We start from the raw sequence: 20714 nt of genomic DNA, 5'->3' as shown, positions 1-20714 counted from the left end.
GGAGTTAGTGAGTGAAGTTGACTGTGTGTTACTGCAGTTAGAACAAAACTGAATACTAAAAGGTTTGTCGTGTATCAATTGATTGTATGTACTTTGATTAATTACAAACTTTTTAGGAAATGTACGCCACTTAAGTAAGACAGGTCCTGCATTATTACCTATTATTATACCATTGTTTGGGTAAAAACTTGATTCTGATTGGCTGCAGGGTGTCCATTAGTTCCTGATAATGGACACCTCCTAAGTAGTTCCAGTAAAACTGTCTGTTCACAGTTCCAAATTAATGTGCTGACTAAGTATCACTATAATAATGTGATTTTAATATAAATATGGTTGTTCACAGTATTATTTTAATAAAGAAAACACTGATACAATTTAAAAGTCACTTACAAATGTCTATGTAAGAGTATCTTATTTTAGTAGTTAGAATAAAGCAGCACCAAAGAAAGTTACCAAACTTTTAAGACAATTTCTCTTCACTAGTCCAAACTCCTGACATACATAAGTGACATTCACATCACACACATAACTCTGTATTTGTATAGATTCAATGTGTAGGCTAGTTATTCCTAGCACAATTCAAACTAAACACGTTGCTAGAGTACCAGGCGCCATCATGATTATGTTTTTTTTTAGTTTTAGTTCATTTAGATTTTAGCTATTTATATATTTTTATTATTATATTTTCTTGTTTGGGGCTGTTTTTATTTCCCATGTGGAAAATAATCTATCTCTATCTATCATTAAACGCACTGGAATACTCGAAGACACTGTCGAGCTTTCTGCTGTCCGACCTTCGACTGGGTCCGTAAACGCACCGTACTAGTACAGCGGTGAGTGACAGTCCCGCTTCACGGTAGCTGCTCCGCTCCTCTCCTCCCAACAACACCACTACAAGACCGGCGCCGAGCAGGGCAGGGAGACAGACAGACCGAGAGACGGGCAGCGGGATGGGCCCTGGTCACTGTGGTGTGCAGTAAATGGGATTAAACCGCTCAGACAGCGCTTGGGAACACGAGCAGCTGTAGTAGTAGCTTAGTAAGTGGAGAGTAGGGGGAGCTCCGCGCTGAGCTGCGCCGCATGTGCTCGCCCGTGTGGAAAACTTGCGCCGGCCCGTCCGTCACAGAGAAGAACAACCAAAAGAAGAGGCAAACTAACCGAAGCTGTAGCTGCAAACAACCCCTGGTCCAGGTTTAATCTCCGGGACACTTGGCAGCGACCCCTCTGCCTCCCCTCTCACATGCCTGCGTTGATGTGGGGAAGAGGGAGGGGAGAGGAGCCGGGGGATGTTTGAATTACCTCTCTAAACTTGCATAAATACAGCTAGGGAACTAAAAAAAGAGGTCGCGTTTGTTTGTGTGTGGGGGATAAGGGAGATATCGGGGTGTCATGGAGAGCCAAGCGGGCGAGCACCAGAGCTGCGAGGACGTGCGGAAGAGCGGCTATCTCCGCAAGCAGAAGTCCATGCACCGGCGGTACTTCGTGCTCCGCGCCGCCTCGGAGCGCGGCCCGGCCCGCCTGGAGTACTACGAGAACGAGAAGAAATTCCGCGGCAAGGCCCCCGTCCCGAAGAAAGCCGTAGCGCTGGAGACGTGCTTCAACATCAACAAGCGGGCCGACTCCAAGAACAAGCACATGATCGTGCTGTACACGCGGGCCGAGAGTTTCGCCGTCGCCGCGGAGAACGAGGCGGACCAGGACGAGTGGTACCAGGCCATGGTGGACCTTCAGTGCAGAAGTAAGCGAGAGTCGCGCGGAGACGGGCTCCGCACGTGCACGCTTTCTCACGCATGCATGCACACACTCAATACTGTATGAGGCTTCTTGCACGGGAGGAGAAACGTGGCAATGCCTGCAGAGCAGCAGAGGCGCACTGCAGATCGGGGCACGTTTTCCTCCAGTGTTTTGGATAAATATGAAGGGATGATTTAAAAACCATTACAGCACGCCAGGCCAAGTTTACATAGTTAGGGTCTGTGTGGCGTGGGCGTACTCCCTTGCCCATTTGTGGTGTTTCTAAGCTGTCTGATGTTCATTTTTACACTTTTAATACAGTTTATAGTTGTTTACACACTGCCTCTGAAGGGAGTGCGTGTGTTCCCTTTAAAGCTGCACTGTGGAGTTTACCCTCCCCTCCCCACCCATCAGTCCTTATCATACTGGTGTCATGTCAAGATGTTTGTTCCCCAGTTGTGCTTGAGACTTTGTTTTTGATGTTTTTTTTCCTCCTCTGTGTGGGCTTCAGCTGTGCACAAGCCTTTCGCCTCTCTTTCCCAAACTGCTCAAACACACCCTGCCCTCTTGTTTACTTTGCCTGTTCTGCTCTTTTCTGCTGACGCTGCAATATTACATCAGGCGTTGCTCCCAGAAGAAACCAGAGAGAAATGGCCCCCAAAAGTTGTCAGAGGGCTTTTTGCGCCTGACCGTTCATTCACACTTCCTGGCTGACCGAGTAGCTTCTCCTGCAGTGGTTTTTACTTTATGCTGCCTCCTTGTGCAAAAAAAAAGCCTCGACTATCGAATCCCCACCATCAAACAAAATTACCCATTTAAATTTTTCTCAAATGGCGTCTATCAGCCGCTGTGTCAACACAGCTGTCGGAGCAGCAGTGGTGGTGAGCAGGGCAACTTCAAATCACCTGTTCAGCTTTACACCCCCCCCCACCCCGTGGAGACTAGACAGTCCACAAGGGACGTGTGACATAATCTTGGCAAACAAAGGTACGAGTTCAAGGAGTTTCTTACACATTGACCCTCTTGCTCTGTTGCACAAAGCAGCTGATTAGTGACGAGGAAGTAAAAACGCCTGAACAGACCAGAGAGCAAGTTGTTTTAAGGCTTGCAGACAGATTTGGCTGGCTCTAAAAAGTCGCAGGCGGCCAGTCAGTGCAGTGGGGGAATGTAGTTGAAACCCTGCAAGATTTGAAATTGGTGTCAGCATTGTGGCTCTCTCCCTGTCACTTCAACACAGCTGGGATTTGTGTGTGTTTGTGTGCGTGCAGCCCACTTTCCCCCTAAGTGTTTGAAGACTTTTGTACAAGAAGTGAATAGACAGATGTTGGAGCAGAGATGCAAATAATCTAATCTGCAGTTTCTTATGTGGGAAGGAAACCCTGGATTTGATGGGCAGCAGCTGAGCAGGGGAGTGCGCTCGGGCCTTCCGAGGTAACCTAAACAAGCAGCCGGCTCCAGCATCATCATGCCGTCGCTGCTATGAGTTGTCTTTAAAATGACAGGTCCGACGCACTGACGGCTTATCGCCGTCCTCTTTTGTTTCTCCAAGTGTTGGGTTTCTCCTGTAAATCACCCGTGCTGACAATGACAAAGGGCTGCAGCCGGCTGCTATGTAAACTTGCACTCTGGCAGGCATTTTCTTGTGGTATGTGTTGTACACAGTTTCTGCTCATTCCAAAAAAAAACGGGACACACACACACAGATGATCCAGGGGTGTGCAGGGAGTGTTTTATAAGAGGGTGAGTGGCAGGGTCACGGCTGCATGCTGCCTCAACCTGCATGTGTGAAAATAGCTTAAATGCGTGCTCACACACACACACAAACACACACTGTCGGGATTCCTGCCTGTAATAACCCTCCTCTGGTATGTGCAGCTCATACACAGTTTCAAGTCTTCGGTGTCTGTATGTTGATTGAACCTCCGCACCCCCCTCCCTACACACACACACACACACACACACACACACACACGTCATATCTTTCCAGCCTCCTCTACACATACTGTCACTGCTCCACCACTCTCGGTACAGTACTGTCAAGTATTCGTTCCCCCACTTGTCCCAGTGGGGAGACAGAGAAATTCACAGCCTGCAGACTGAGAACAGGGCGAAGCTGAGGGGCGCAGAGCCAAGAGATGCTGCACTGTCTGTGTCACATACTTTCCAGAAGACCACTCCCTCAATTTGATACCTGTGTAGCTGCTCATGTGAGGCCCTGTCAGTTGCTACAGGGCGGTGAAGTTCTCAGCAGCACGCCTCGGCTGGAGGTGGAATCAAAGGTTGTGGTTGACGTTTTTAGAATAATTGGGTTTGAGTTTGCACAGCAAGAGTTTCCTCAGCTTGCAGGCTAGAGAGCATGCGTTACAGCAGAAGCACAATACTGTGCATGTCCATGGTGCTATGTAGTGCAGCTTCCTCCTTTCTGTTGTGCTTCGGGGCCTGGGAAACGCGCCTAAAGCAGCCCAGGAACCGTCCGGTATCACATACAGCCTCCCCTCGAGCCGGCGATAATTACACAAACACGAGCCAGCTGCCATGCAGGGCGATATTAGGATCCCAGTTATTTATTTAGCTGAGTCCAGTAAGACCCTTTTGGGCAGCAAGCACAGTATCAGGCTTGAGGGCAGCTATTTGCTCAACTATTAGGAGTCAGTGGAGTGTGTTAACGCTTAACCTCAACGAAACGGGCGGAGGTCCAGCCCACAATCGTCGTTTGCCAGGAAAACTGTCCCACAGCTCGGGCACCACCTCAGGAATTGTTATTGACCTCAATAAAACAATATGGCAGAGTTAAACTTCGGAGCCAGTGAGCGAAACACTGCCTACTGCAGAAGTTCTTCAAAAAACACGGCCAAAAAGCTGAAGTCTGACAGGTTTGTCTCTGATTTAGTGGTGAAACAACTGATTAATCGATTGAAAGATAATGAATCAACTATTTTGATTATCAGTTATTTACCAACATGATCTGTTTGCAGCCTCTCAAATTCTGCTTTTTTCTGTCATACATGATAATAAATGGAACAAAGTTGAGCTTTTGAACAGCTGGTCAAACAAAATGACACATTTATAGATGTCACCTTAATAACATGAATAAATGATCAGATAGAACCAAAATGAAAGTTTTTTTAGTTGCAGCCTCAGCACAGTCTGTCTGTTCAGATGGGTTTGTTGTAATCACGGTAGTACAGTAAGTCTCAGTAGAATTTAGTATTCTGTGTTCAAAGCTCCAAAGGTTGCATTTGAAACGCAGAGAGGAAACAACATCTGTTTGCAGATATAGTGATATGATTATTCATGCTAATCCACAGGCCTCAATGTGAACAGATTTCCTTTCACTATAAATCTGTTTCCCGTTAGGTCGTGATGTCATTTTTGTCACTTTGAGCACCACAAAACAAATACAGATTTAACCAATATCCAGACCTCAGCAAATCGCACCAAAATTCTTACATCTGAAATGATATGAGGAACATTGTGTGTGTTTTGCATGAACTGTCCCTCACGGTGTGCATCAGACTCCCTCTGTCAGACAGCCCGTGGCTCTGGAGTGTTGTTTGGCCGCTCTGGCCGGTGAGATCTGGATCTCACAGTGGCTCATCGAGCTGGCCGATTAAACGTTAAGCTGCGCTTTAGCTCTGCTCATCTCCCTAATTAGGCAGTAATTACTGTCTCGAGGGTCAGCCGCTGGTGGCACAGCAGAGGCTGTGTGCTAACAAAGTCAGAGAGGAGAGAGTGCAAGGTGCGGATGCTGTCGTTACAAGAGGAAGCCATAAAATCTAGAGTTGTGGGCTTCCCCGTCCACCATATCTGTTCAACTGTCCACTTGTGCTCATTTAGAGCTCTAATCCAGGCTCGCGCGGTGAGCTGCCACATGATGTTTCCTCTGCATAAATAGTTTGTGCACATTAACACCCTGTAATTTCATTTAACACGACAAGCTTGGCCAGCCAGGCTTCAGCATGGCCAGCTCTGGCTTGTTGCATCAGAGTTACTGTAAAACATAGCGAGTCTGAAATGGCCTTTAAGCACTCCTCCCCATGTCTGCTGTTGTGCACCGTGGCGGCTCACCGCTGAAGCAGCCCATCAATTAAGTGGTCGGGTTTGATCGACAGCTGAGCAAGGCCAGGGGCAACAAGATCCATTTAGTCAATAAGCGCCCATATGTCGAGCTTGAAAGAGCCGTGGGGTTTTAAATGCATAGCAGGCTTTTATAGAGGACCGTATTGATTGCTGTTGGTTGATACCAGCCCATTACCGCTGTCATAGTGGAGGTCAGGAAGTTCATGAGTTGAGATTTACAGTGAATGCATTTAAAAACATGCAGAGACATTTGTCGACACATCCTGCCTTTCCCAGTCTTTGCAGGAAATCCTTTTGCTTTCTACTGTTCTGGTAATGGTATGTAAACATACCAATAAAAAATATCAAAGGAGCCTTTTTGCATTGCTTTTGGGAATGAAATCCCAGAGTGAACGAGGTGAAAATGTTATAAAACCTTCAGTCAGTCTCTACATCTGGGCCCAAAGCAATGTATACTGGTTATTGGGGCTGCAGTTTCCTTTTATAAAATGTGGACGATAAAGCTTAACCTCAGTTGAATTCTCCGCAGCTTTTATTGTTGCTAAATGAAAACTTACTGTGAAAACAGAAACTTGGAGAGGCCAATTGCCTGGTAGGCCAGAACGAACCTGAACTGTTTAATTCAAAAATTCAATTTATTCGCTTTGGAAAATGTGTGCAAGAGGAAACTTACTGGAAAGTTCTTCAAAAGCATTTATTTATTTATTTTAAAGTCAACATTTTGGAAGTTAGAGCTAGGGTAGGCAACATCAGAGAGAACTAGGAAGAGGCAGCTAGATTGTGAAAGTATCCCGCTGAAAAGATGCCTCCAGGCCTCCCTCCGAAGCCACTCCCCCAAAACACATTTTCATGCAGCAGTGAGTGCGCGGTCAGAGTAGGTGGGCAGGTAGGCCAGCCAATCATTTAATTCGGACCAAAATAAATGATTGACCGTGCCTGTCACAGTCTGGATTTTTTCTTCTGTTTTTTACACCAGAGCAGGGTTGTTTACAGCAAAAGCCAAGATGGCTGCTGGTGTGGCGAGATCTGATTTTGCTTCAGATTACATTCATAGAGCTTTTATTGTGTCTCGTCAAAGGGCAGCAAACCTTGGATGTGTCACCGATAATTTCATGTGCTTGTGTGTGTGTGCGCGCTCCTCTGACTAACACAAAGCACATGTGAAATTAACCTCAGGCAGATGCTGGTATTGGGGAAGCATTGTGTCCCTGAGTGTGGGCCCAGATAGGGGGACAGCCAATGGTAGAGATGGACGAAGAGATAGGAAGTGGAGGAGTTGAAAAAGAGGATAACGGGTACACATGGAAGCCAGAGATCATACCAACTGTTTTTTACTGCTGGGTGGCTCTCTCTTTTTTTCTCACAAATACATGCCAGCACAAAGAGTACACAGCTGTCTCCCATCTATCCCTGCTGGTAACCTTGTATGGCAGTGGGGGGTGGTATAGAGGGCACAGTAGCTGAGATAGGGGGTAGAAAATTGGGGTTTAGCTCCTCAGAAGTTTCTTTGCAGTGTTTTGCGGTATTATGGCGCTGCACAGCGTGCTAGGGCAATGAGGTCAGAAACTTGAAACAGAACCTAGTGAGAGTCAGCCGGTTCATTGCCAGAGCTTTGCCTGATTTACAGGCTGCATTAGCTAACAAAGAAGAGGACAGTGTTTCCCACAGGATTTTAAGAGACTATGGTGGGTGGACCTCGGACCCTCTCGGGGGTCCGGGGGCGTGCCCCCCAGGTAGGAAATTTGGACATTTAAAGTTAAATGCATTAATTTGGTGCAAAATTAAGAGGCTATCTATGAATAACTTTGCACTCTTGTAAACAATGTTGTGCTCTAGTAATCTGTTTGATCATAAACCCATTGTAGATGGTGATGAAACAGCAACAAAAGTCAACAAATGTATTTAATGTAATTTTCCTAACATTTTATTGTTGTTGTTTTTTTTCTTTTTATTACTTTTAATGGACACGTAATATGTTTTATACTTTCTGTGAATATGATATAATCCAATTAATATTAATTCCATACTGTATAGGCACCTTATTTTGAAAAACTGACGTTGTCACATTTTTATCCTCTCGCTAAATTCATCAAGTCCAACCAGTTTTATAAATAATGTTGTATGTGGTTCTCTGTTGCGTAACATGAAGACTTCACAGCCTCTCTTCAGGTAGGACTCTCATACTGCAACACTGGTCTTTGTAAGGAGAGAAACTGGCAGGACTCACTAACCTGCCTGTCAGCTCGAGCTGGTCCTTTGCAGTTACCATAAAGGCTTTAATACGTGTGCACTCCAAATTTATGTGCAGCTAGCTTAATCACCTTCTCACAAACGAGTGACCGTTAAGGTTACTGTAGTTACCTCAAAAGAAAGGTGGTTGTCTGAAGTCGGATGCCAAAGTGTGTGAGCGTGCGAGCTTACAGCAGTGCGGAGCAGCTCCCACAAACATTACACAACACAAACGTTAGAGGTCTGAAACGTTATTTTGAGGTGTAAAAATATTTTTGGTTCAGACTATGGAGGCGCAAATTAGCGGGCCGCCATGGTCTCGTTAATTAATGGAGGAACACTGGAGGAATTATAGTGTGAATCTTGCTATATATTTCAGTCATTGAATTTTTTTGTCTCTCACAGAAATGCGTTACATAAAAGTTGTTGCCTGACTTAAAGGTGGAAAGAAAAGATTGTGGAGACACTAAACATGAGCCCTTTTAGATTTTAATTTTTGTTTTTTGTTTTTTTTAAGTCTTGAACCAACTAGAATTCCACCCAGTGGCAAAGTGCTTTAGTAACAATGCCCCGCTGTCCTGTTCTTGTTGTGGGTGAACTGATACAATCAACTCAGCCTCAAGACCCCTGTGGAAGACCTACTTCCTTAGGATTTGTGTGATAACCATAATGGTCAGCGTGTCACTCAGGGAGGAGCTATCAATATCCCAGCAGGCATCTAGCAGCCCCTGGGGTAAATATCGCTCCCGTGCACCCTCTCAAACACACACTCCCTTATAGCATGAAGGCACTGAGAAAGGAAGAGCGCGCAGAGTTTCCTCAACGCCAATACCTCGACACACATTTAATATTGCCGTGTGAGAAAATTGGGTTGGAATATGGCCTCTTTATTCATATATATGTCTGTGTTCTCAAGGGAGGCAGCTCGAGCGTTGCAAATAAATCTGCATGAATAGACAGCAGTGTTGGCCGTGTACATTGCCATTCTCGAGCCACACGTAAGGCTGAAAGTTTCATGTGTGGTCGTGGTGAAACTGAAGTAAACAACCGGTGCGTGAATAAGCCAGTATAAGTTCTTTTCAGCACGATGGCGAAACGTTTAAATTTATAACTGTGTATGGAGTCTTTGAGCTCACCCTCCCTCAAGGTTGTATCAAGGTTGGCTGAATGTTTTTCCGTCACGCATCACCCTTATCCACCCAGCAAGCTTAACACAGATCCTGCATTACCTCCAAGGTTTGTTTTGCTTTCATGTGCATCCGCCTTTAGTTGTTAGAAGGGCCATTGAGCCATGAGTGCACGTTTTTCTGATGGTTCATTATGTTGTATAGGGGTGGCGTTGTGCTGCACCGAAGCTGACGGGATAATAACCTCTTTCTCAAAGTGGGGAAAGAATGCACCGCTTTCTGAACAGCCATCTTTGCTGAGCACCACACTACCATGAAGGCTCCCCAAGAGGAAATCTAGAGGAATCTATAATTCATATGGCTCCGTGTAGGATCAACCCTAGCTTTATGAACCAGGAAGAAAGGTCTGGGATGTTCGATAGGGCTACATCGGTCTGCACCCCTGTAGGAGTCTGGATAAACATCTTAAATGTTTTCAGTGCTTTTGAGAGTTGACGATAAGTGTGCACAGTCTGAGTGGCCCTGAGATCAAGGGTGTTTGTATGTGTATGTGTTGAAGTGCTGTTGAGGGCACAGCTGAGGTTTAAGGCTGCACTGTACTCCAAACAAACAACACACTTGTGCTCTCCTAAAGACACGTTAAATGGGCTCTTAAAAAGGAAAAGATTCTCTTTGGGGAATATACTGCACTGCAGTCTGAGTTCATTTCAAGAAGCAGTGGGCTAAAAAAGTTTTAATTTTAGAATAAATAAAGCCTGTAGTTAGATTTCTTTTAATCCATGCAATCCTAAAACAAGCTTTTCTCCTTCCTCCTTAAAGATTCTTTTACAAGGCCCTTCTTTCCCCACCTTAATGGTCTCTCTGATATCTCTGTGCAATCTCCTGCAGTCCCTCATTCCTTCAGTCCCCACTGAAAAATCCCCAAACCATCTCTTCCTGTTGTAAATCTAAATTGAGAAGGCAAACGGGGCTTTTTGCACACAGTTCCTCACACACAGAGAAAAGCAGTACATGAAACAGCCATGCGTGGCCTTGAGTGAGTCATCTAATGTAGGGGGAGTGCCTCCACACACACACACAGCCACTAAGCCACAGCCTCCATGGCTTTCACAAAACATCTATTCTAAGTCGCTTTCAAGTTGTGAGCGATCCTCCAATTTTGGGGAAGCAAACTGGAAGGAGACACAGCGAGACACGTCAGACTTCTCCCTCTTTTGCAATCACAAGTAGAATGTTTTGGGAAGAGGATCTGTGGATATGTTTGTCATAACGGAAGCTCAGTTCATATGGCGTCCACTGTGAGGCTGAGGCTTCTTGTCTCCATATGGTTATCATTGTAGGATTTGCAGCAGAGGCATGGGAAAGGAAGAACAAACGCATGCAGACATCCAAGCATATATTTGTAATTCTGCGGTCAGGGTGTGCTGTGATTAGCCTGATTGGGCCAAAGTCATTGCTTAAAGTAGAATACCACACAAGCTTTGTGAAAATATTATCCTTCACTCAGTTACTTGTCAAAAAAGTTACTTGTCCCGTCAATACTTAAATATGCCAGGTGTGGTAGCAGGTGCACAAGTTCATTACTGCACAAAGAACATCCTATTCCAATGAAGGGAAGAGGTGAGCTCTTCCTGGAGGTTTGTTTCTTCAGTCTTGTCATGACATTGATTGATTCTGTGTTGTAGATTTGTAGTTATCATGCTCAGATTAATCCAACCAACAATTGCACAGAGAAAACTAAGACATGTGGTACACGGGAAGAAAGGGGCCATGTTTAAGGAACATTTTAAGGGTGGTTCCTTAAAGATGTTGAAGAATCCACCCTAAACCATGAGTCACATCATGATATTCCTATAACCCCGGGCTTTTTAGGCAACAGATGTGAGGTCCCTTGTGGCTGGAAGTGAAAGAGCTTAGAGGTAAATCTATGATATATTCAGGCAGTGTCAAGGGCTGCTGACGAGTTGCACTGTGTAACAGAATTAACGTAATTTTCTTACTTGACTTAAAACGCCAAACAGGCGATCAAATGTAGTTAAGAGGTTAAGTAATTCCTCTGCCTTTGTATGGCCCCTGCCAGCCAAGTATCAGATCTCACCAAGAGCCTTCTCTCCTGTTTTTTCTCGCATCAGTAATTCCGTTCTGTCTTGAGTACAAAATACCCAACACAAAGGGTGAACGGACTGCCTGTACTCCCTCTAAAAGACACTAGATTTTATTAGTTTACAAAGCCAGTTTATTGTCACCAGGGCAGCTCCAGAAATTGGCTATTGAGTGCTTGCTCTTAGGTTTCTGGCCATCTATTGGAATTGTAATCTCTGGTTTTGGAGAAGTTTCATGTGTCAAGCATTTTCCAAGTTGGTCCACTTAAGTTTTTCCACAACGCTTGCTTTTCTTTCAGTCGTCATTCTTGTGTGGGGCTTCGGTTGTCAACGGTTTCATTTTCTCACACTGATATGCTTGCTTGTGTGTATGTCAGGATGTCTGTGTGGGGTTGAAGAATGAGACCCTAGGTATGGAGCCTGCAGGTACAGCGAGCTGGTCTTACAAGCTACTGCATGCTCATTTGAACCCAGATCTGGTTAAAAAATCAGTGAAAAGCACAATATCAGCAGAGCTTACATAATAAAGGCACCTTGCCCTCCACTAATGGGTAAATAGTGGTGGTTTCACCAGGTGATCACTTTGTTCATAGATGCATGAAGGTCATGTTAGTGCTTTGCTGCAGCAGTTGTAACTGCCAGTGTTCTTAATAAATCCTCCTGTATAACACTTTAATTACCTCTCTCAAATTTCTTCTATCCAACCATATCTCTTTTTTTCCTTTTTCACTCCAACAACCTTTTAATCTTCCTTTATCTCTCTCCTGTCCCTGAAGGTAAGAACCCAATTGACAGCGGGGCTGCGGGGGACTATGGAGTGCCCAATCCCGGGCCTGCTTTCAAAGAAGTGTGGCAGGTAAAGGTGTGGCCCAAAGGCCTGGGTCAAGCCAAGAACTTGGTGGGCATCTACCGCCTTTGCCTGACTGACAAGACAGTCAACTTTGTCAAGCTCAACTCTGATGCTGCTGCTGTGGTGCTGCAGCTGATGAACGTCCGACGCTGCGGCCATTCAGAAAACTTCTTCTTCGTTGAGGTGGGACGCTCTGCCGTTACAGGCCCGGGCGAGTTCTGGATGCAGGTGAGATCCAAGTTACCCAGTATTGTGGTTAGAGTTCATGTAACCCCACCTTAGGCCAACCAGTATTTGAGCTTTTTATGATTTAAAGATATTCCTTAAATACAAATGTATTTGAAATACAATCATGGTTTTCCAGGACGGTCACCAATGTAAATGTCCAAATATTTTTCAGATGTTTAAATTCTCTTTTTTTGATATGTAACGAAGAATTAATTCACTTCAATTCATTATGATTTCAGTTTGAGAGGTTTTTGTGTCATGTTGTAGGTGGATGATTCTGTGGTGGCCCAGAACATGCATGAAACCTTGCTAGAGGCCATGAAAGCACTGAGCGAAGAGTTCCGCCAACGCAGCAAGTCCCAGTCGAACTCCGGCCCTGGAGGAGGTTCTACTGCTTCTAACCCCATCAGTGTTCCCTCACGCCGCCACCACCCAAACCCGCCTCCCAGCCAGGTGGGCTTCACCCGCCGGCCCCGAACTGAGCCTCCTGGAGGAGCTAATGGTGGAGCAGGGGTCAGCAGTGCCAACGCCTCTCCCACCCCACGGCATAGCTTTCCGAGGTCTCGCACTGCCAGTGATGGGGGAAAAGGTGAGGAAGGGATAGCAGGGACCACACCACTCCAGGGGCGGAGTTCCAGCCCCTCCACCAATGGCTCCTGCTCCACCACCCCAGTCCTCAGGTCAAAGTCAGTCCGTTCTGCACCCACTACAGCTGCTAAAACTCCTCTTGGGTTGATGCGCTCCATATCCACCCCGGCGCCGTCTCCTGCCCCAAGCCTCTCCTCCAGCTCTGGGCATGGCTCTGAGTTTGGAGGTGTAACATCCTCTGCCAGTGCTGGTCCGTGTGGTGCCTACAGTCGTGTCCCTTCCCATCACGAGTCTGTCTCTTGCTCCCCCAGTGACTATGGCTCCTCAGACGAGTATGGCTCTAGTCCTGGGGAGCACACGCTCCTCCCCTCCCCAAGCCTCCCTGGAAGCTCAGTTGGTAGCGTCGGCAGCCAGTCACTTGGCGAGGAAGGAGCCAATTATATCCTAATGGGCCAACGTAGTGGTGGTGTCAGCGGTGGCAACAGTAATCAAGGAAGCTTGAAATCCAGCTCGCTGCCAGCGCCAGAAACATCAGCCTCTGGCTCCCAACCCCAGACCAAGAGAGTGCTGCGCCGTTCCTCTAGCCGTGAATGTGAAGCTGAACGTAGGCTGCTGAGCAAGCGGGCTTCATTACCTCCTATGGCTCTGGAGAGGCTGGCCCCACGCCAGCGCAAAGCTGAGGAGCCAGCAGATGAAGATTCAGCCGATTATGCCATCATGTCGAGAAGCACCAGCCGCGAATCCTTTACTTCCACCTCCTCTTCCACACTGAGGGAATCTGTCGTGGGTGCGGGGTCAGCAGGGGGAGGAGGAGGGTACTTGGATGTGGCAGGTGAATTAAAAAATGATGGGGGTGGAGGAGCAAGTAGTAGTGTAGATATGGGTATGGACAATGGATACATGTCCATGCTGCCTGGTGTCACTCAGCCTCCAGTATCCCTGTCCCAATCATTGGCCGTCTCTGTCCCAGACTCAGATTCCAAACCTGCTGATGATTACATGGCCATGACCCCTAACAACAGCGTTTCCCCTCCCCAGCAGATCCGGCCTCCACCAGCTTCTGATGGCTATATGATAATGTCTCCCAATAGCAGCTGCTCTCCTGACCAGCGGGGAGGTCTCTCTGGAGGGGCCTGGGTGGGCAGTGGCAGTGCAGACAGCAGGGCAGGCAGTGATTATATGAACATGTCTCCAATCAGCGCACGTTCTGTAAATGGCAGTCCCCCACCTCCTGAGCACACCATTCATTTGGAGACCAGTTCTCAACAGCAAGCACCTAAGATGGTGTATTCATACTATTCTCTTCCCCGTTCATACAAACACAACCCCTCCGCTGGACACTTTGACGATGGACCTGGACGAGGCAGAAGGCCCAACGGGAGTTGTAGTAGGGGAATGGGTGGAGGTAGGACTACGGGAGGGCCTCAGGAGCAACCAGCAGCGGGCAATTCAGGGGTTGGACGCCACCTGTCACTCTCCTCTTCCTCATATTCCTCCAGCTCAGCCAGCAGCGAAAGCCTCGGGGAGAGCGAGGACCGAGCTACCCATTCAGTTAGCACCATGGCTGGGGGAGCTCAGTCCAAAGATGGCAGTAAGCTGCAGCAGAGACGGAGCTCTGGTGGATTGTCCAAGCAGGGTAGCCATACTAAAAGCAGACCAGTGAGCCTGTTTGTTGATGTATCCAAGGCTAACACCCTTCCTAGGGTTCGTGAGAATCCCCTGCCCCCAGAACCAAAGAGCCCTGGGGAGTATGTAAGCATCGAGTTTAAGGGGGACAAGTGCAGTCAGACTGGATTTGGAGGAGGGCGGGGTAGGGGTCTCAGGCATGGCTTATCACTGCCTCAAGGCTCAAGCAGCAAGCATTCTCAACACAGGCCAGCTTCTTGCTTAGGGAACTTTATCCCCCTCTCCCGTAGCCCCTCTGCCCCCATCACTCCCCCTTCTGCCTCTGAGTATGTTAACATGGACCTGGGCCCTTCTCCGTCCCCCTCACCCCTCTCACTTAATCCACTAGTTTTCCCCTCTTTCCATACTCCTCCGACACCTCCAACCCTTGCTCATGCCCCCAAAGCATGTGATGAAGGTACTACTGGCCCTTGTGAAGAGGGGGCTGAAGTGGCTGAGGCCCCACTTAGGAAAAGCAGAGACAGTGTTCCATCAATGAATGAGTCTGATTCCCCAACATCCTGTGGAGACTACACAGAGATGGCCTTTAGCTTGAATAGCAGCACCGTCCCTAGGTCATCATCCAGTGTCTCCCCTAATGCCCCTTCCCCCACCAGGACTGATCCTTCTGTTCCAGTGCTATCTCGGGGTCTAGACTTCTCCCTAGCCAAACCAGGAACCAACCCAGACCATGGGGCTAAAGTTATCCGGGCCGACCCCCAAGGACGCAGACGGCACTGCTCAGAAACCTTCCTTGCCTCGCCTTCCCTCCCCACTTCTACCTCTAGTTCCTCTTCTTCCACTGCCTCCCTCTTTCCAGAACACGCCCAAGCTGTGGCCCGCCGGCTGGGATTTGAAAGCATGCTATGGGGGAATGGTGCTGTGACTGATAACCCCACTCAGTTCGCCCTCCCTGGACAGCAGTCCCTTCCAACAAACAGTCAGACTTCGTCCACAGAGCAAGGCCTTAACTACATAGACTTGGACTTGGCCAACAAAGAGAGCCCCCATTTGGGCCTGGATGGACCCTCAGGTAGCCAAGCCCCCTCTCGCCTCTTCTCTGTACTGGGTGGAGGTTCTGGGGTCGGGGGAGTAAGCGCAGCAGTCAGCAGCAGCAGCAGCAGCAGCTCCAGCCTCAACACTTACGCCAGCATCGACTTCTACAAATCAGAGGAGCTGCGGACCCACCAGAGTGGAAGCAAGGAGGGAACAGGTGAGAGTTACTTATTCTTTTATTTTAACACCTTTGTTGGACTTCAGCATCATGTCTCTTTAGTTTTCACTCAAACACACTTTGATCTCTCTATCACTGCTTTTGTGCCGTCCTCCTCTCTCTTTCTCTTCCTACTTGGGCTCTGTGACATATTCAGATGGAAAACTATACGCTTTCAAGATAATTCAATGGAGCACAGCCTCCTTTTCCTTCTTGTGCTTGTAATGAAACTTCACCTGACGCCAGATTAGAATGTAAAAACCAATCTGATTTTTATGTCTGAAGAATCCACAATATGAGATATAGATCGGCTGCGCTAACAGTTCATTAAATAGATTTCCTTCTCTGTATGATTGGTGTACTTCTAAAGGCATATGCACACGTTTTACCATATGAGATTATGTAAGGCACCGAAGGCCAGACAACCTCATGGAATATCAATGAATACCGATATTCTGGAAATTACTATTGATCCTCTCGAGGCTTTGTGAATGTTGTGTAATCATTGTTAGTGCCACAGTCCCCCCTCAATTCACTTTTGGTGTTTGGGTACAGTTTCAAGACATGTTTGTTATACAGATATGACAAGCAGCAGAAGCCTTCTGCTTTGGATGAGTCATTGTTTTCCAATGAGCACTCGCAAACAGGTCACTGCAACCATTCAGACCTAACGTTGAAGCATTCTACTTCAAGTTCAGTGAAGTTGAACTCAGACCCTGTTTCCTGTTGATCTTTATACCCAAGATCCTCCAATGTGACATGTTTAGAAGAAAGCAATGGAGGAGAAACTTTAATCCTCCCTGAATCAGATTTTATGTCACTAAATGAGTTTCCTAACCTAACTTTAAAATTATAATGTTTTTATGAAGGAAAGTATGGAAGCACTTTACTGGGATTTCCGGGTTTGAACCTATAAAAATATGGTTTACTATGATTTCATATATTGCTTAATCAAGCTGTGGTTGTTTAGTTTGGCGTACTAGGTTAACAACTGTTGATGTTGGCTGTTGATTAACATTTTTCTATTTTCTATGATCGCATACTAGAAAGCATACACAAAAATCTACAGTTTTATTGTTAGGAAGGGAGGTCAGTAAGGCCACATGATGAATGTTAATTGTATTTACATTTTTTTTCCTACTGTGTAGGGCAACTTTTTATCTGCGGGGCACCACCACAGCTAAACAATGCTTTAACTAGGTCACTGTGAGACGTTTACTCATCGAAAAACATTCTCTTTGAGCCACTGTCTGCACTTAATTGGCCTGTTAAGAAATAGACTCCTGCAGTTTAAGCAGATAGAGCAGCATTTAAATGGAGATGTGGATTTATATGCATCAGTAAAACACTCTTCGTCTTACTTAACCTTCCACAGTGGGGCTCTTGTGATGAATGCATCCTGCCAAGCCTTGTTGTTTATGTAGCCCTGCTAGCTCCCACATGATTTGTACCGTAGGTTGTGTTAGACTTAAACCTCATGGGTTTTTGTGGTAAACATTTCATAGCCCGGCTCCAAAGTTGGATTTAATGAAAAATGTAAGGCATTAGCAAAAATTCATCATGGGATCTTGCGGTGAGCACAGCACGGCTGAGCTCAACAGTTGGTTTTCAGAGATTCCACAGATGGAAATGAACCATCTGCCTGCATCCGTACATCTATGTGTTGGTTTTATTGGGAAATGGAGGCCATGTTGGTGGAAGCAGACGGCGTTTTTGGGTGTATTTTAAATATAAATGCTAGCAGGCTACCACAGTGGGACCATATGGGCTCTGGCTGCGGAGTATGTCAATGGGGCAGCGGGTGGGGGGGGGTGGGGGGGGGGTTGTTACACATTGGCTCTGAATGTGGAGATGGGGCCAGTGTTTCACTCACACTGCTCTCAAATGCCTCTGTACAGTGTTCCCCCTCCTTTCATCCATTCCGCCTCCCCCTCTTTCCTCCTCCAATAAATGATCCTTTTGTTCGAGTGTTTTTGCCACGGTGGGCTGACGGACCTCAGCAGGGCCAAACCCCAAGACTAGTGGGCTCTCCTGAAACTCTTTTCTGTTGCAGTTTGTAGGCTTTTTTTATCTTGCTTTCTTGATTCTTTTCTTACCTTATTTTCTTTTTTATTGCTGTCGGTATGTCTTTGTTTTTGTGTTTGACTACTTGTCCGCAGAGTTATAAATTCTTCAGTCTTTGTCCTCATCTGACATCTGGGCTGATAGATATTTGAAATTCCTTCCCTCCCTTCTGTTCACTACACATACTGTTGTTTAACTTTTTTTTTTTTACCAAGATCTGTCTTGTCTTTATGCCTTTTGTCCTCCTCCCTTTTAACATTGTATTTCACTCCATCCTTTAAACGCTTGCAGAGACACTTAAAAATATATTTTAGTACCGCACTGAGATGTTTTCTTTTTGCTGTAGAGCAAAAATACAGCAATCTATCCGTTACTATAAACAAAATACAGTTTAGAAACGATTAATTATCTTGTCTGCGTGGATCCTGTGTGCTTTTTTAAAGAGTTCTGATCTGCTGTAATTACAGGGATGTTTTCCCCCAACAGGCACCAGCTTGTATAGGAAAATAGGGTTGTATGCGTAGTTTTGGCACAGAGAGCCAAAGGCTAAATTTGAACATCAGTAGTGGGACATGGGCCAAAAACAATCCTATTTGACACATTTGGTTATGTAATATGTGACGTGTAAAAATAACCTCTCATAATTTAGATAATGAGGAAAAGCAGGGTGAGCTGATTACATCTTTTAGAAATAAAATGAAATCAAAATGCATTTACTACAACAAATGTAATGTGTGTCTTTATATAGACTGCCTCTCGAGCGTCAAGTTCAGCCAAAGTGTGAGAGAGACTGAATGTAATATGTATATTTCACTTAGCTGTGTGGATCTTTGTGTGCGTTGGTGTTTCCCACATACCGGAGGAGTGTTGTGACCTTCAGCAGAATGGAGTGAAACAGAAGTTTGGGAAGTAGAGAGGATTTTCGGGACAAAATGTTAATTTAAATTCAATCAGCTACCACTCCCACAATCTCCTCCAGGAAAACCATGTGAGAGAATTGTATTAGCCGCACTTCCAGCTGTCTCATAACTTTATTTTTTTACCATCTGGAGGGGTGTGTGTATGGCAGTCTTAAAATAACCTGTAGCCCTTTAAAATTCATTCCCTGGGACACACTGCTTCGAGGAAGACGTTTCTAATGGGGAGATCCATGCACACTGGCAGTATGAAATGTAGCCCAGATGCAAAAACTATATTTGGATTTTATCTGTAAATGCATTTAATGCCTTTAAAGCTAAACTAAATTCTGTTTTGTTTGCCTCAGTTCCTCAATCACATGAACATTGTTGTTGTTCACAGAAGCAGGACTGTTTACATTTGTTTTCTGTTGGCTAACTGGGCAAAAGTCATGTATAACTGACCAATTGGATCAATTGTTTTCTGTGTGCATCTTTTATCTGTTTTGTCAAGTTGTTACACAGATACACTGATTTTCACAGATAGTTTCGAGCATTCAGTGCAGTGTCTTTTAGGAAAAATGCCAAACATTTTGAGTTCACTTAGTTTGATTTTAGTCCAATCTTCTATCAAGGTATACATTATGTAATTTAATATAGTGGTAGTCATTTTTATTGTGATATAAGTTTTCTGGGAAATTCATTTAAGACACTGTTCAAAGATAAAATAACGAGATGAGAAGTCAGTTCTTGGCTAATGTAATGAAATAAAGATGTCAGATCAATGTAAAAATGTTTTATGAATTTATAATATTCCAATATGAAAACCCATAAAAATATGAATAAGAATTGCTATCAATATATATTTAAAAACTTGAGCTTCATAGAAATAAAACTATATTGACGCTTACCCATCCCAGCAGCACGTAGTTTTATTGGTAACCCTGCTGGGTTTCTTGGCCCAATTCGCAGCTGGTTGGCACATTCACACGTGGAGCGACCTGAAACTCACACACAACCAAGTCCTTTTAGCATACAAATCTTGTCCACCGCAGACTTTAGAAGTGTAATTCACTCCCATTCACTCCCCGTCTGTCTGTGTTGCTGTGTGAATGTTGGATGTGAAAGGCTTTCTGACGCATATTGATTGCGGTTCATCAGGGAATGAGAATTTCATAGATTTAAAAAATTGTTTTCAACTGTTTTATTGGGTTAACTGGGTCTTAGTTTCTTTTGGCTATAATTGAGGTTGTAAATTTTTTATCTCTAAAGCACTGTATCAAAACAGAAAGTGAGCACACTGGAAATAATAATAATAATACACTATAGAAAGTACGGTAGGTCAAAGCTGGCTAACAGGCAGGCTGAAAGCTGTGATGGATGTTTACAGCAGACAACTTGGGTAGTAATTTTAAGTTACTTTGTCCTAGCGATGTCGGCGGGCACCCAGATCTCAGCAATTAACTTGGTAATTACATATTGTTATCGTTACTGGTAGAAACGATGGTCAAGGCTACAATAGGCAGAGAAAAAAAGCTTGTAATAAATCATAACAATACTTTTAATATCTGATAATTAAATAATTAAACCGGGCCAGCTGTATTTAATGAGGCCATGTCATAACAAATGACACACACACATTCATTCCTTTGCACAAAACACACAGTTCTCATCCAGCTTTTCTTGCAGGGTGTGTAATTCAGGGCAAAATTACTGTAGGTTAAACTAACAGCACTAGTAGTGTTATGTAGAACACAATCACGTGGGAGGGGCATGACCCTTAAAGAGGGTGAGGCTCAGGGGTGTGTGTGTGTGTGTGTGTGTGTTTGTGTCTGTCTGTCTGTCTGTCTGTCTGTTGTGCTTTTTGTCTTTTAACCCAGTTTGTGCCTATGCGCAGGAGGCAGACTGAGCTCCTAGTCTGTCAGCACAGTGACACAG

General features: G+C 45.5%; 1 protein-coding gene across 1 annotated transcript in view; it reads left to right on the top strand.

The window, feature by feature from the left end:
* The first annotated feature begins 819 nt into the window (after positions 1 to 819).
* Positions 820 to 20714, top strand: part of si:ch73-335l21.1 (insulin receptor substrate 1-B) — a 45818-nt gene continuing 25923 nt past the window's right edge. Inside the window, exons 1-3 of the mRNA XM_038730647.1 lie at positions 820 to 1738; positions 12049 to 12350; positions 12618 to 15816. Coding sequence (XP_038586575.1) covers positions 1390 to 1738; positions 12049 to 12350; positions 12618 to 15816 — 3850 coding nt within the window. The 5' untranslated portion in view covers positions 820 to 1389. The remainder of the gene's footprint in view (positions 1739 to 12048; positions 12351 to 12617; positions 15817 to 20714) is intronic.

This window comes from Micropterus salmoides, unplaced genomic scaffold (genome assembly GCF_014851395.1).
Source record: "Micropterus salmoides isolate LMB-PRFRI ecotype aquatic unplaced genomic scaffold, ASM1485139v1 Ms_hic_scaffold_2, whole genome shotgun sequence".
NCBI classification, from domain to species: Eukaryota; Metazoa; Chordata; class Actinopteri; order Centrarchiformes; family Centrarchidae; genus Micropterus; species Micropterus salmoides.
The sequence above is the reverse complement of the archived record's forward strand: the minus strand, read 5'-3'. Positions and strand labels throughout refer to the sequence as shown.